The sequence below is a fragment of the Malaya genurostris genome, chromosome 1 (genome assembly GCF_030247185.1).
Source record: "Malaya genurostris strain Urasoe2022 chromosome 1, Malgen_1.1, whole genome shotgun sequence".
NCBI classification, from domain to species: domain Eukaryota; kingdom Metazoa; phylum Arthropoda; class Insecta; order Diptera; family Culicidae; genus Malaya; species Malaya genurostris.
In genome coordinates this window covers 158,315,311-158,330,722 of record NC_080570.1, presented here as the reverse complement: position 1 = coordinate 158,330,722, position 15,412 = coordinate 158,315,311, and the positions used below count along the sequence as shown (strand labels likewise).

General features: G+C 33.0%; 1 protein-coding gene across 5 annotated transcripts in view; it reads left to right on the top strand.

The window, feature by feature from the left end:
• The window catches only part of LOC131426449 (uncharacterized), a 115,591-nt gene that overhangs the window by 37,291 nt on the left and 62,888 nt on the right, over positions 1-15,412 (top strand). For all 5 annotated transcript variants that reach the window (XM_058589187.1, XM_058589184.1, XM_058589186.1 and 2 more), the window contains exon 2: positions 10,627-10,842. In XM_058589187.1, coding sequence (XP_058445170.1) covers positions 10,627-10,842 — 216 coding nt within the window. The remainder of the gene's footprint in view (positions 1-10,626; positions 10,843-15,412) is intronic.

The following is a 15,412-nucleotide window of genomic DNA, read 5'->3' as shown; positions in this document are numbered from 1 at the left end:
TAAATATGAAAATTAAAACGAAAATCTATTGAAAATTTAGAGAACGAAACTAAAAATTTCAATCGGAAACTAAAAAATTGACAAAGAACATTATAAATTTAGTGAAATTAAGTAAAAACTTTAAAAATGAAAGTTGGTAAGAAGAAAATTTAAAAACTTAACAAAAATTGAGAAACAATGACTGAGAACTGAAATATGAAAACAAAAACTCAAGCAAATTGAAAATTGAGAAACAAAAACTGAAAGTTAGAATTTGAAATTGAAAAGTTGAAAATTATAAATCTAGTGGAATGAAATAAAAATTTAGTAAGTAAAAATTGTCAATTGAAGAATGGACTATCACAAAAAACAAAAAACGAAATATAAAAAAATCGAAAATCAATTTTCGATCAAAACTGAGAATAAAAACATGAAACTGAAGAATTGTAAATAATGATAAAATATGTTCAGTGAAATGAAATAAAAAGTCAGAAAGTGAAAGTTGAAATGAAAAAAAGGTTAATTGAAACGAAATATAACGAAATTGAAAAAAAAAATGAATGAAAACTGAATGAAAACGAAAACTGAACTAAATTGAAAACTGAGGAACAAAAACTGATACTTGGAATATGTGACTGAAATGAAAGTTAATTTAGCGAAATAAAATCAAAAATTAGAAAATGAAAATTGGCAATTGTAAAATGCAAAATTTAAAAACATTAAACGAAATATAACAAAACTAAATTGAAAATTGAGGATAAAAAAGACTAATAGATAGAATTTGAAATGTTGAAAATTATAAATTTAGTAGAATGAAATAAAAAGTTAAAACCTAAAACCTAAAAACGAGATATAACAAAATCGAAAATCAATTATTGAAAAATGACGAATAAAAACTGAAAATTGGAATTAGAAATGGAAAAAATGTAAATGATAATACAATAAATTTAGCGAAATGAAATAAAAAGTTAGAAAGAGAAAATTGACAATTTGAAAAATGGAATATAAAGGAAATAGAATATCAATTATAAAAACTGAAATACAAGCCAATTGCTAGCATGTGCCGCATAGTTAGCAAATAATTCAATTCTTTCGACTTTCATTTATCACGTAATGTTATCAAAAAATCCTTCCTCAGGTTATTGCTTAATTAGTTTTAGTTACTATAGGAGCATTAGATTTAGGGAAAACTTATCATTTGGATGATTGTAATTTTTTGACGCAAAAGAAGAGGAGGTTTTATGCCTGCTGAAGAGTAAATTTGACAGAAATTTACTCCAGTGGGCTTTTCCCTGCTCCAAATAAATAAATAAATAAATAATTATATCACATCTGATCAACTCCTCAAAACGGCAGTTGAATCATTTCTTTCACTCGCACAAAACCCATGACGCAGCCGCGGCACCTTCCTAACAAGAGGCGGTGGCCCCCCTTTGGCCGGTGGGTGTTATCTCATTTCTCTTCAGCTCAAATGACGCCGCGCATCCGTGGCGGTGCGTTCTTCGCAAATTAAGAAACTGCTTCCGACAATCAACCCCAGCCGAACAAACACAGCAAACCTCCGAACTCCACTTCACTTCACCTTCGCCAGTGTGCCGTGGCTTAAAATATGAAGACGATTGGCTTAATTGAATCATCATCAGCAAAACACTAAAACCGGACGAAGAAAGCTTTAGCGCGATGCACTTAAAACACCGGATATATCATGATTATCCAATGGATGAAAATTTCACAGCAGTGCTGGTCGCGCGCGAGAGAGAGAGAGCGAAAAGTGCGAAAGAAGCGAAGGAAGGGGGATGTGTGTTTTAACGTTCTTCCACTCATTCTCGGTCCGATTTGATTCGGAATCGCGTGTCCTACATATCTCCGATCCAATCTGCTGGTATCAAACATCTTTCGAGTAAATACCGTTCGACGTTTGATTGGTCAGTCGGGGGTTGGTTGGCGGAGAAGCAAATTAATATACTATTAATATGTTACACCTAAAGTGGCTACCAATTTAAGTCATACCACGCGGTGTTCCATCTTCCATCCCCCCTTCCCCTCCGCGATACTTTCTTCACAGTCGACAATTAATCGCTCTGCCGAACAAAATCAGGGCTTTTCGGTTTGGGGGTCAGACAAATTCAGTTGATTTTGAAACCGGTAAAACAATGCTTTTCTTTGCTTGCTTTCGGAGGACCAGGGGAGGTGATTGGAAGTTGATCGAGTAGCGGATCGCCGAAAGGGTGGAGAATCAGATTCCCGGCGAGATTGGAGATTTAAATGTTCGTTTGAGCGATAACGCGTTCGTTCGTCTTGCTGCGTGGTTCACTGGACGTTTAACGGCTTAAGTTGATTTTTAACCAAAATACCTTTTTTCCGTTGGAACCCTTTTTGGATGACAGGATGCCGAAGACGCAATGATTTTCGAATGAAGAAATCGGAATTTCAACTTACTTGTAACTGAGTTTCGCGAAGTTCAATCCTGAAAGTGATAAAAAAAACACAGAATTAGTGGAAAGTACATTAATATTATTTCAGTGGAAATTGAAATACTTAAATAACTATTTTGAATCATTTGCCACTCTGAAGGAAAAGATGTTTTTAAACGATTCTTGCATTGCAAAATCCATGTCCGGTTTTTGCTCTCAATATTTTCATCCGGGTTTTGCATTCAAAAATACTTAAACGGGCTATCCAAACTAAGTTGCACTTATCCGATTTTTACTTTCAGCCTTTCAGTTGAGAAACAAAAACTGAAATTTGGAATTTGCAACTGAAAAATTGAACATGAAAGTTAAAAACCATAACACGAAATATGTATAACAAAATCTAATATCAATTATTGCAAATTGATATATGAAAACTAAAACTCTTATTATCAACAAAAAAAAATCGAGATTATATTTTGACTCTAGACAAACAGCTGAAAATTCAATACCAAAGCTTTTAAACTTAATAATTTTAGGTTTGAAGTATTAAATTGAAAAGATTGGGATTCATAATCGGAGAAAGGAAAATTCAAGTACTCAAAACGAACTATAATTAAATCGAAAATCAATAATTGAAAGCTGAAATATGAAAATACGAGAGCGAAAATTGTAAATTAATGAATGAAAATTTAAAATACTAAAAACGAAATGCAACAAAATCGAAATTGCATTATTAAAAACAGAAAATTGCAACTTGAAACTAAAAAAATTTAAAATGAAAGTTATGAATTTTGTGTATAAAAAGTTCGAGAGTGAAAATTGACATTAGAAAAAATGAAAATTAAAAAAACGAAATATAACAAAATTTGAAAATCAATTAATTGAGAACTGAAATATGAAAACTAAAAGTTAACTAGATTAAAAATTTTAGAAACAAAAACTAAAAGTTTAAATTTGAAACTGAAAAGACTGAATATTATAAATTAAGTGGAATGAAATAAAAAGTTAAAAAGTGAAATTGATATTTTAAGAAAGGACAATTAAAAAACTAAAACCTAAAAACTAAAAATTAAAAACTAAAAACTAAAAACAAAAACTAAAAACTAAAAACTAAAAACTAAAAACTAAAAACTAAAAACTAAAAACTAAAAACTAAAAACTAAAAACTAAAAACTAAAAACTAAAAACTAAAAACTAAAAACTAAAAACTAAAAACTAAAAACTAAAAACTAAAAACTAAAAACTAAAAACTAAAAACTAAAAACTAAAAACTAAAAACTAAAAACTAAAAACTAAAAACTAAAAACTAAAAACTAAAAACTAAAAACTAAAAACTAAAAACTAAAAACTAAAAACTAAAAACTAAAAACTAAAAACTAAAAACTAAAAACTAAAAACTAAAAACTAAAAACTAAAAACTAAAAACTAAAAACTAAAAACTAAAAACTAAAAACTAAAAACTAAAAACTAAAAACTAAAAACTAAAAACTAAAAACTAAAAACTAAAAACTAAAAACTAAAAACTAAAAACTAAAAACTAAAAACTAAAAACTAGAAACTAAAAAACTAAAAAACTAAAAAACAAAAAACTAAAAACTAAAAACTAAAAACTAAAAACTAAAAACTAAAAACTAAAAACTAAAAACTAAAAACTAAAAACTAAAAACTAAAAACTAAAAACTAAAAACTAAAAACTAAAAACTAAAAACTAAAAACTAAAAACTAAAAACTAAAAACTAAAAACTAAAAACTAAAAACTAAAAACTAAAAACTAAAAACTAAAAACTAAAAACTAAAAACTAAAAACTAAAAACTAAAAACTAAAAACTAAAAACTAAAAACTAAAAACTAAAAACTAAAAACTAAAAACTAAAAACTAAAAACTAAAAACTAAAAACTAAAAACTAAAAACTAAAAACTAAAAACTAAAAACTAAAAACTAAAAACTAAAAACTAAAAACTAAAAACTAAAAACTAAAAACTAAAAACTAAAAACTAAAAACTAAAAACTAAAAACTAAAAACTAAAAACTAAAAACTAAAAACTAAAAACTAAAAACTAAAAACTAAAAACTAAAAACTAAAAACTAAAAACTAAAAACTAAAAACTAAAAACTAAAAACTAAAAACTAAAAACTAAAAACTAAAAACTAAAAACTAAAAACTAAAAACTAAAAACTAAAAACTAAAAACTAAAAACTAAAAACTAAAAACTAAAAACTAAAAACTAAAAACTAAAAACTAAAAACTAAAAACTAAAAACTAAAAACTAAAAACTAAAAACTAAAAACTAAAAACTAAAAACTAAAAACTAAAAACTAAAAACTAAAAACTAAAAACTAAAAACTAAAAACTAAAAACTAAAAACTAAAAACTAAAAACTAAAAACTAAAAACTAAAAACTAAAAACTAAAAACTAAAAACTAAAAACTAAAAACTAAAAACTAAAAACTAAAAACTAAAAACTAAAAACTAAAAACTAAAAACTAAAAACTACAAACTAAAAACTAAAAACTAAAAACTAAAAACTGTAAACTAAAAATTAAAATACTAGAATTTTTCGAAATATTACAAAAACGAAACTAAAACTCTTTAACTTTATCAACAAAAAATAAATCAATATTCAATTTTGACTGTGGACAATTAAAAATTCTAAACAAAAACTTTTGAACATGATAATTTTAAATTTAAAAATAAAAATTGAAAAGATTTGAGTTAATAATCAGAGAATGAAAAGTTGGAATACTAAAAACGAGCCATATTTAAATTGAAAATATAGGATTGAAAACAGAAATATGAAAGTGAAAATTAAAAAATGGAAAAGTAACCTACTAAATACGAAACATAATAAAATCTAAAATCAATCCTTAGAACTGAAACATGAAAACTGTAAACAATATCATATATCACCAGATCGGAAGTTAAAATTTGACTCTACACGATTGAAAACTCAATATTGATTTAAATTGAAAATGTTTGAATTCATAATGAAATACTGAAATTGAACTTTAAAAAACCGAAAATCACTAATTTAAAAACTGAAATATGAAAGTAAAATTGGAGAATGTAAAATTAAAATACTAAAAATAAAATAAAATAAATTCTAAATTCAATTTTTGGAGACTAAAAAAGGAAAATTGTAAACCATATCGTAAAGCTAGAATTTCCCATTCTCCAATTATGAATTAAAATCTTTTCTAATTACCATCTGTAAATTTCAGTTTCTATATTCTTCGATTAGCATATCGCTGCTTTCAATTTAATAAGGTTTCAATTTCATTCTTTTTGACGATTTTCCGATTTTATTGTTTTTGAATTTTTATTTTCGTTTAGATTAGTTAGTTAGTTTCTGTTTCAAGCTACTATTTTTCTCAATTGTCTAAACTTTCCATTTCTCTTTCGCAATTTTCAGGTTTAGTTTTCAGTTTCATGTTTCCAATTTTGCATTTTTCGATTTTCAGTTCTCAATATTCGACTTTTAAATATAGAATTCATGTTCACAAGTTTTAATTACCAGTTTTCAACATTCAATTATAAAATTTCAAATATTATTTTCTAGTTTTCAATATTTAAACTTTTCAGTTGTACTTTTCTGTTTTCAATTAACCGTTTTTAGTTTCAGATTACTTTCCCACCTCAATTTTCATAAATTTCGATTGTTTATATTTAATTTTCAGCTAAGAGTTTTACATTTTCAAATTACAATTTTCAATACGTGTATTCTATTTAGATGTTTTTATTTTAACAGTTTCAGTTAACAGTGTTTAAATTTTTGTTTTTCATTTTTGGGTTCAACATCTTGGTATTAAAATTCTTTTTTTCACTTTTAATTTTAAATTTGTTGCTCAGGGTTTCACTTTTCAAGTTTCAATTGTAAATTTTCTGTTTTACTTTGTATTGTTTGTATTTCTGTTTTCGTTTAGATTTTAAACCTTTTGATCTTTTAATTTCTGATTGTTGTATTTTTTTTTTGGTTCTCAGTTACCAGGTTTTAGTTTTCTATGTCATTCCAATTTCCACTTTTCATCGGCATAAATACGGTTTAGTTGTGTTACCTTTTTTTCTAATAAATACCTTTAATTTATAAGGCAATAAACATTAGTTTTCCTTCATCGTAGCAAAATTTTGTTATTTCGTTAATTAAAATTTTTTTCATGTGTTTAAAAGTTTGTTTCTCGGATTAAACTCTTGGTTATTAAATGCTTGTTTTCACTTTTAATTTTGAACTTGTAGCTCAAGGTTTTCGCTTTTGCAAATAAAACCATTTAAATATAAACCATAAATTGAAAATTGTAACTAACTAACTGATCGAAGCGTAAATTTGGGAAATTCTGATTGAAAGCAAAAAATTACAACAAAAGGTTGAGAATCTAAAAGAAAACGTAAACAGCAAGTAGAAAACATAACAAAACTAAAATATGCTAACTAAAAAAATGAAAGTTTGAAAGAATTGAAAGAATTTAAAATAGGATAACTGAAAGAAAACTTGTGAACATGAATTTCGAAACCCGTTTTTTTTTAGAACCAGTTTCGAACCTGATTTCAACGTTATTGAGTCAGTTTTTAACTTGATTCTTATATCGGTTTTGCTAACACCGGCGAACTCAGTACAGTTTTGTGAAAAGTTTTTGCTTGTTGAAACTATTCTGGGCCAGTTTCTGCTTTTTCAATCGAAAACGACATAAAAGTCGAATATTGAGAATTGAAAATCGAAACATAAAAATAGATAATGGAAAACTGAAAAGAAAAATCTGAAATCTGCGGTTTTAAAATCTAAATCAAATGTGAATTGAACATAAATTGCGAAGTCGAAAACATGAAGTTGAAATATATAATCGACTAATATTTAAATCGAAAGAAGAAATTCATTAAATGAAAACATTAAATTTGAATTCCAAAATTTAAAATCGAGGATAGAAACTCTATGAAATGAGAACATAACGAGAACAAATTAAAACTGAAATTCGCAACTGACTTATAAAAACCGACCCATAAAAATGAAAATTGTGAATTGAAACCGGAATATAAAAAGGATTACATAGGAAAAACGAAACAAGAAAATCAAAAATAGCCATTGATAATTAAAATATACGTATTTTACTCAAAAAGTTCAAAGTTGTTGTTCGAAAATTCAAAAATCGCGTTTGAAACTAATGTTCCAAGAATGGAATGCTATTTTTTCAAGCTTCGTCTTCGGCTCATCAGCGCATTAGCAGTTTGTGTTGGACAGCAAAAGCCACCTCTGCGGATCAACGTAATTCGCTAATTCGTGCAACTTCGTCTGACGTTCCGAAAGATAATAGTCATTTGGAGTTGTTAAACAATGATCATTAAAACTTAAACGGGGGACGGGGATAGCGTGATGGGAAAGTCGATGCCTTTCACGTACCCCACCACCTGGGTTCGATTCCCAACTTCACAAATAGGGGGAGGAAGTTTAATTCGGGCCGAAGTGGCGACCTTAAGGGCTGAGGCCTGTGTGTTTTAAGGCGCTTTAGAGGGTTATTTTCACGCTTAGAATCTGATTTTCTCAAATATAAAAAAAAAACTGATAATCTTTTAAAAAATTAGTTAATATTATACTGTGAAAATTTCAGAATGATTCAAGAATTGAATCGCTGAAAACACCGTCTTTCAACTTGTTCATTGAATATCTCGTCTTCAAAAGCATGGATCAAAAATCTATCCTGAGAATGTCTAGATAATTTAATTTAGATGCGATCAGTGTATAAAAGATATATGTTGTTAAAATGAAGTGAATGTTATTTTTGTGAAGGTAATTCGATTTCTATGGCGGCACCATTTTAGTTCCCTGGTGACGTAACGCAACATGAGAGAGAAATAAAATCGGATCAAAAAGGTTGCCAAACAAGCGGTAGCTTTATTGGATTTTATGTGATGTAGTCAAACTTGTAACCGAAAATGTCGAAACTTTCTTGGCCACCCGGCCACATCGAAAGTCATTTTGCACATTTGCGAGAGAGAGAGAGAGAGAGAGAGAGAGAGAGAGAGAGAGAGAGAGAGAGAGAGAGAGAGAGAGAGAGAGAGCATGGAGGGAAATGTAATTCGCACAGCGAGTCACGTGGTTTTACGCGACCTACTGGCCTCAGCCCTTAAGGTCGGTTAAAACCTCGGCAATCAAAACAAAACCTTGTATTTCAAACAAAACTTAAAAATTAGAAATTTAATTTTGATGGCAGAAAATTGAAATCGTTCCAATCGAAATCGAGAAAAGCAATCCGGCAGCTGCCAGTTAAAAAGAAATAATGGGAACTAAACCGAAAATCGTAAAAACAAAGCTGAAGAAACTCAAGATGAAGGGCCTCAATACGAAAACCGAAACTAGCCATTTGATAATTGAAAACATAGAATTAGGATATGTCAACAATAATCGTAAGCGTAATAATAAGTCGTGGTCGGATCGGAAGAACAACCAAAGAACAGTCTATTTAAGGGGTGTTTCACAAGAAAATATGAGTTATTTTACAGAAAACGCAACAACTCTTGAAAAGAACAGGTGGACAGGAAGGCTTCATCCCAAGAATGTACTTAGGAAACTTTCACCTTTACTTTATTTGTTAAGAGTTCTTGATTTTCAGTGAAAACTTTGTTCGATAGTTCTACTGATTTGCTATTCACAAGCACAGACAAACAGCGAAGCTCTAATTTCTCGCCACTCAAGTGCCTGTTTATTCCTTAAGATAGCTCCTCAAGTCAACAACCGACTCGAAGAAGCGAACTTCACTGCGATCGGGCTCAGGCAAAGAAGCCACCTGAGTTGGCTTGATTTCGGATCCAAGCCCCAACCAAGCTTAATTTGCTTTTGTAATTCAGCCTTCCGACGAAAGACGATAAACCGGCACCGCACGCACCTCGAATGAAAACTCGAACATATTTCACGGCTGATCAACCGAACAGACCTTCCCACAGTCCCATATTGATTCGGTGAATTCTTCCCCGTAAAGTTCCCGCGGGGCACTTGATGATGATTCCAGTTCCAGTCGGGTGTTTACACACATTCGTACATCTTCCAGCAGCGCATCGGTTCGGCATTGTTCGCCGCGGCCAAAAATTAACAGTTTTTCCTTCTTGCTTGAGCAAGAGGAAATCGCCTGCTCCACCTGCTCCAGCTGCTCCTTGGAAACGGTGCAGACCCAGATTTTGATAACGATTGGGGCGCGGTGGCCCGGCAACGATCTGCACGCGGCGCGGAACAAACCGAGAGCAATCTTCACCTATTTTTTTTTTTTGCCGTTCGATACCCGACCGTGGCCGAATTCGAAAGCCTAACGGAATTCACTTATGGTTTGTGTGCGTGTGTGTGTCCATTTGAGTATAGATCTGTTAATCTGGGGAAGGAAACTCTGGAAATAAAATTTAGAGAAAAGATTTACGCGCCGCTAAATCAGGTTCCCTCCCTCCACTCGTCAGCATTTAAAGCGAAAACCGTACGAGTTTTTCCATGGGATGCTGCTGGTGGCGGGGCGGCCCGATTCGAAGAGGTGTGATGGAACAGGTTAACTGCACTTGTTTCAATTATTTGGAGATGGTCTCAGGTGCGGCCTGGCTGCCTGGGTGCTTCGGACGATGATGATGATGATGATGATGTTGAGAATGAGAAACCTGCAAACAGGTGAGAGGTCGGAATCTGACCAATCATGATCAATTTTGAAGAGAGCGAGCTGATGGTAAACGGTCGGGAACTGTTATTTCACCTACTTCTGCACCTGACCAAGGATGAGTTCGCTGATAAAAATTGGGAATTCCACGAATGACACCGTAGTAGAAAACGTAGCAGGCTGGGGTAGATTGCAAAATAGCTAAAAAGACTGCGAAAGTATTGTTTTATGGCAAAAAGAAAGGATCTCCCATCAAAGCAACCCAGATAACGCTGATGCTCCCGACAGCAGACGACAGTCAACGACGACTTTTTGCTTGAGGGCACTCGGGCGGCTCAATCGAAAAATCGTTTGAAGCGGTCGTTATTATTTTACTTGATTGCCCGTTTGAGGGGACAAATTTTACGAGCTTTCGCCGTTAGGCACCAGTTTAGTCCGTATTCCAGCATACGATGTTGTTCCTTCCTAACTGTGTCACAACTTTTGCAAAACTTCCTTACCTCAAACTGTTGATCGCACAAACTTTGGTTTTATAACAAACTATTAAAATAGAAAATAACAACTAATTAACCTTTGTCTACTTTCGTTCTCTCTATTTTCTTGATTCCTTCACAGAACAACCGACAGCATCCCCACAGGTGTCGCCCGACGGTGGAGGAAGCTGCAAATTTCCGGGCGCTCCCGCCCACAGTACGGTCCAGTTCACGGACGATGCGCTCCCGAACGGGGCCGTGGCGTCCTACTCCTGCGAGCGGGGCTTCGAGCTGCTCGGACCGTCACGGCGAGTGTGCGACAACGGCCAGTGGATCCCCGAGGGGATACCCTTCTGTGGTGAGTAGTAGAGATGGTCGGGTATAGAAATTCTTATACCCGAACCCGACCCGTACCCGAGTGATCAGCAAAAAAAATTACCCGTACCCGACCCGTACCCGATTAAAAATTTAAAAAATTACCCGTACCCGATAAAAAATAAAAAACATTACCCGTACCCGACCCGTACCCGTTTAAAAATTACCTGTACCCGTACCCGACCCGAATGAGTAGTAAAAAGTTTACCAAAATTCAGGATGGAAAAAATAGTGTTTTAGATAGCGAGCTAGATAGAGCGTATCAGGCTCTAGTTTGAAAGTAAAATACATTAAAATGCTTGTTTACATTTAAATATATAAATACACTGTGAAGCATGAATAGATTTCCAATGTCTTTGGTACTTTATACTCATTTACAAATGTCAACAAAAGGGAGTAATATCTACTCAAATTTTTCGAGAAGCATATTTATCCAAAATGCCGTAATACCCGCTGTATTCTATTTTGGGTAGGTATGGTTTTTACGAAACAGTGCGACTTTTGATCCAATTCTTTAGAACCACAAGTAAGCGTGCTCATTATCTTGACACACAAATAAAAATTCACATTAGAATCACTTGAAAAATCACGAAAATCCCCTAAAATTAATAGAGTATCATCGGTTCGTTTACGTGAATTGACCAAACATCAAATAATTCACGTGTATTCCCGATGTGAAAAATTCAATTTTGAAAATGGTGAACTGTGAGTCCTTCAAGTGTAAGTAGTTTGAACATTTGTGAGAAATTGTTTTTGGTTACATTTTTTTTTTACTACAAAGCAAAATGAATTATCATTTTGATTTAAATTAATCTGTCAAATATGCCCGTTTTGTAAGCCTCACAAACCCACACCAACGATGTTAACGGGAGCTGGTGGTTTTTACAGCCATTGAACTTCTGTTCCACCTCCCTTGGAACCCTCAACGAGTGAACACGGTGAAAATTTGAGCATTTCGCGTGAAAAGATTTTCACCCGTACTTTTGCGACTGTCACGCATCGAGATTTTCAGTGAAAAGAAACGTAAATTAACTCGACGTCAACATTTCAAAAGGGCCTAAAAACAATTGACAGATTTTCTTTGTTTACTTTCTCTTTCGACTATATCTGCGTTATTATACAAACGTTCGTTACATATTTGGTAATGTTGGAAACATAGAGATATTATCTTTCATTCTACACGAATACTTTGTAGGTACACGTGAAAATTAAGGAGATATTCACAAAAGAGAAAGTAAACAAAGATAAACTCTCATTGGTTTATGTGCCCTTATGAAATGTTGACATCGAACTGGTAATATAGCTCAACTTGCTGTGCCATCAATCGGTGTCATTTCAAGTGAGGTGACACCACCCAGAAGTGAAGAATAAGAAGAACTTCTATGCAGATTTTCTGAAATAAATGTTCATGTTTTTATGGTTAGAACCCTAATGATTTATATGTAAATTTTGAAAATCTCCAACCATATTTAAAATAACAGTTTTCTGGTATCTGAATGTGATATGTGATACTACACTACAATTTATATATTAATCAAATAATTTTTACTGGATTGTGCATTAAACAGCTTTAAAATGGCAGTCCATTAAAACCTACGTGGAAAGTAGGGTCTGACCGCAACATCTTAGAGCTAAGGCAGTGTATCTTATTAAATATGTTATAAAAAAGTAGGGTGGAAAATATTCACATAACTTTTCACGTAACTATGATTGATCGTTTTTTTTTAAATGAAGAAAAGAAATGTTTTTTTTCTGGAAAAAGATGCCAGTTTTCAGGTCTGGTTCAAGGCGCGAATGTCAAAACCCCTTGAATCAAATTGTTTATTTTTCGGAACAACTGTTTTGCAATAAAAAATTCTCGTTAACGTGTAAACATATTTATGTGAAGTACAAATGGTCGGGTAATCGATCAGAAAAACAAAATTTACCCGTTCCCGACCCGTACCCGAGTGAGTAGTAAATTTTTTTACCCGACCCGACCCGTACCCGAGTAAGCAGTAATTTTTTTTTACCCGTACCCGACCCGTACCCGATTGAAAATAAAAATTTTTACCCGTACCCGACCAAAAACCCGTCGGGTACGGGTACGGGTCGGGTTTCGGGTAAAATACTCGATACCCGACCATCTCTAGTGAGTAGTTATGTTTTTTGTTTTTTTTTTATTTTATTTATAGACACTGTGTGGTCGTCAAATTCATGGCCGCAGTTCCCTCGGCAAATTCTGGTTCGTGGTTAGGTTGAAAAATCGTTCGATTTTCGATTTTCTAGATCAGTATGAACAAGAACTTAGCGAATGCTTCGTTAGTTTCGTATAAACTTTGCGAAATTTTAGAAAAAATTAAAAAAAAAGCTGCAAATTCCAAACCACCGGAATTGATCAGAAACAAACTATCCACTGGGTTTGATTTGTTTTGATGGTTATTCAATCGATTTTGACAAACTTGAACAGTAAAAGAAAATAACCGACTAAGTGCACTTCACTTTCGGCACATTTTTCTCGAAGGTGGATTCGATCGTACCGCACTCGATCGAAAAATTAATACGTCGTTTTTTTTTTTTTTTTTTCATAAAATCGTTTATTTCATAGGCAATATACATAAGTTTTTCTTCGCCGTGGCATCCACAATACATAGTAGTTTAAACCTAATACATTTCGAATATCATATTAGTATGTTGGTACTCATTAGTTAATCTAAACACTGTTTTTATCAAGCGAGTTGCTATTTTAAATTACATTAAATAAAATACATTTATTTTGTACATGATCTTATAACTATTTCAGGATTGTTTGTATCAGTTCACCACTTATATTCAATATCCTATAGTTGGCTATTGGTTGAACTCATGGAAGAGAAAACAGTTTAACATAAAATAAAATTTAAATTGGAACTCCAATGGATTTAATGAAATGATAAAGAAGTTTCATGTATGGAAGGTCACGACAAGCAAGAATGTCGCGAACTGGGACATTGGATAGTCTACCTTGGGTACGCAAGGAATTTATTAGTTGAGATCTGACATCACGAAACTCCACGCATGTCCAAACAACATGGTCAATATCGCGGTAACCTTCGCCGCAAGCACAATGATTAGTCTCGGAAAGTCCAATTCGAAGGAGATGTGCATCTAACGTGTAGTGATTGGACATGAGTCTGGACATCACACGAATGAAATCTCTACTCACATCCAGTCCCCTGAACCATGCCTTTGTCGATATTTTAGGAATAATTGAGTGCATCCACCGACCCAGATCATCTTTATCCCAAGAAGCTTGCCAGCTGGCAAGTGTTCTTTGGCGAGACGCGCTATAGAATTCGTTGAAAGCAATCGGTCTCTCATAAATTTCACCCTCAATAGCACCACGTTTGGCTAAAATATCGGCTCTTTCATTGCCTGGAATGGAGCAATGAGCCGGAACCCAAACTATTGTGATTAGATAATTATTATTCAATATGTCGTTCAGACACTGTTTTATTTTACCCAAGAAAAACGGTTCATTTTTGCCAGCAGCGTTTGAGCGAATGGCTTCAATTGCACTCAGACTATCTGTGAAGAGGAAATAATGGTTTGGAGATAATGTGACGATTACATTCAAGCTATAATGAACTGCTGCTAACTCTGCTATATAAACAGATGCAGGTTCTTGAAGCTTGAATGAGGCCGAAACATTATTGTTGAACATACCAAACCCTGTCGCTTCTTCCATTCGCGATCCGTCCGTGTAAAACATTTTCTCAGAGTTAATATGCCTGAACTTACTTGAAAATATTTTTGGGATTTCCATAGAGCGTAGGTGGTCCGGGATTCCACGCACTTCGCGCTGCATGGATGTGTCGAAAAATAAAGTTGAGTCAGGTACATTTAGGAGGCTGACACGGATAGGAATATATCTTGAAGGGTTGATTTCCTGTGACATATGGTTAAAATATACTGTCATGAATTTTGTTTGAGATCGAAGCTCGACTAGTCGTTCGAAATTATTAATTACCATGGGATTCAGCACATCACATCTTATTAGCAGGCGTGATGAAAGCTCCCAAAATCGATCTTTTAATGGAAGAACTCCCGCCAGAACTTCAAGACTCATTGTATGTGTCGAATGCATGCAGCCTAAAGCAATTCGCAAACAACGGTACTGAATTCGCTCAAGTTTGATAATATGAGAATTTGCAGCGGAACGAAAACAAACGCATCCATATTCCATCACTGAAAGTATCGTTGTCTGATACAATTTTATTAGATCTTGCGGATGAGCACCCCACCAAGACCCTGTTATTGTTCGAAGAAAATTTACTCTTTGTTGGCATTTCGTTATCAGATACCTAATGTGTCCTCCCCACGTGCATTTGGAATCAAACCACACCCCGAGGTATTTGAAAGTCAAAACCTGTTCGATTATTCTTCCCATCATATGAAGCTGAAGTTGCGCGGGATCATGCTTTTTTGAAAAGACGACCAGCTCTGTTTTCTCCGCAGAGAATTCGATACCAAGATGAACAGCCCAAACGGACAATTTATCTAAGGTATCTTGCAATGGTTTTTGCAGATCAATA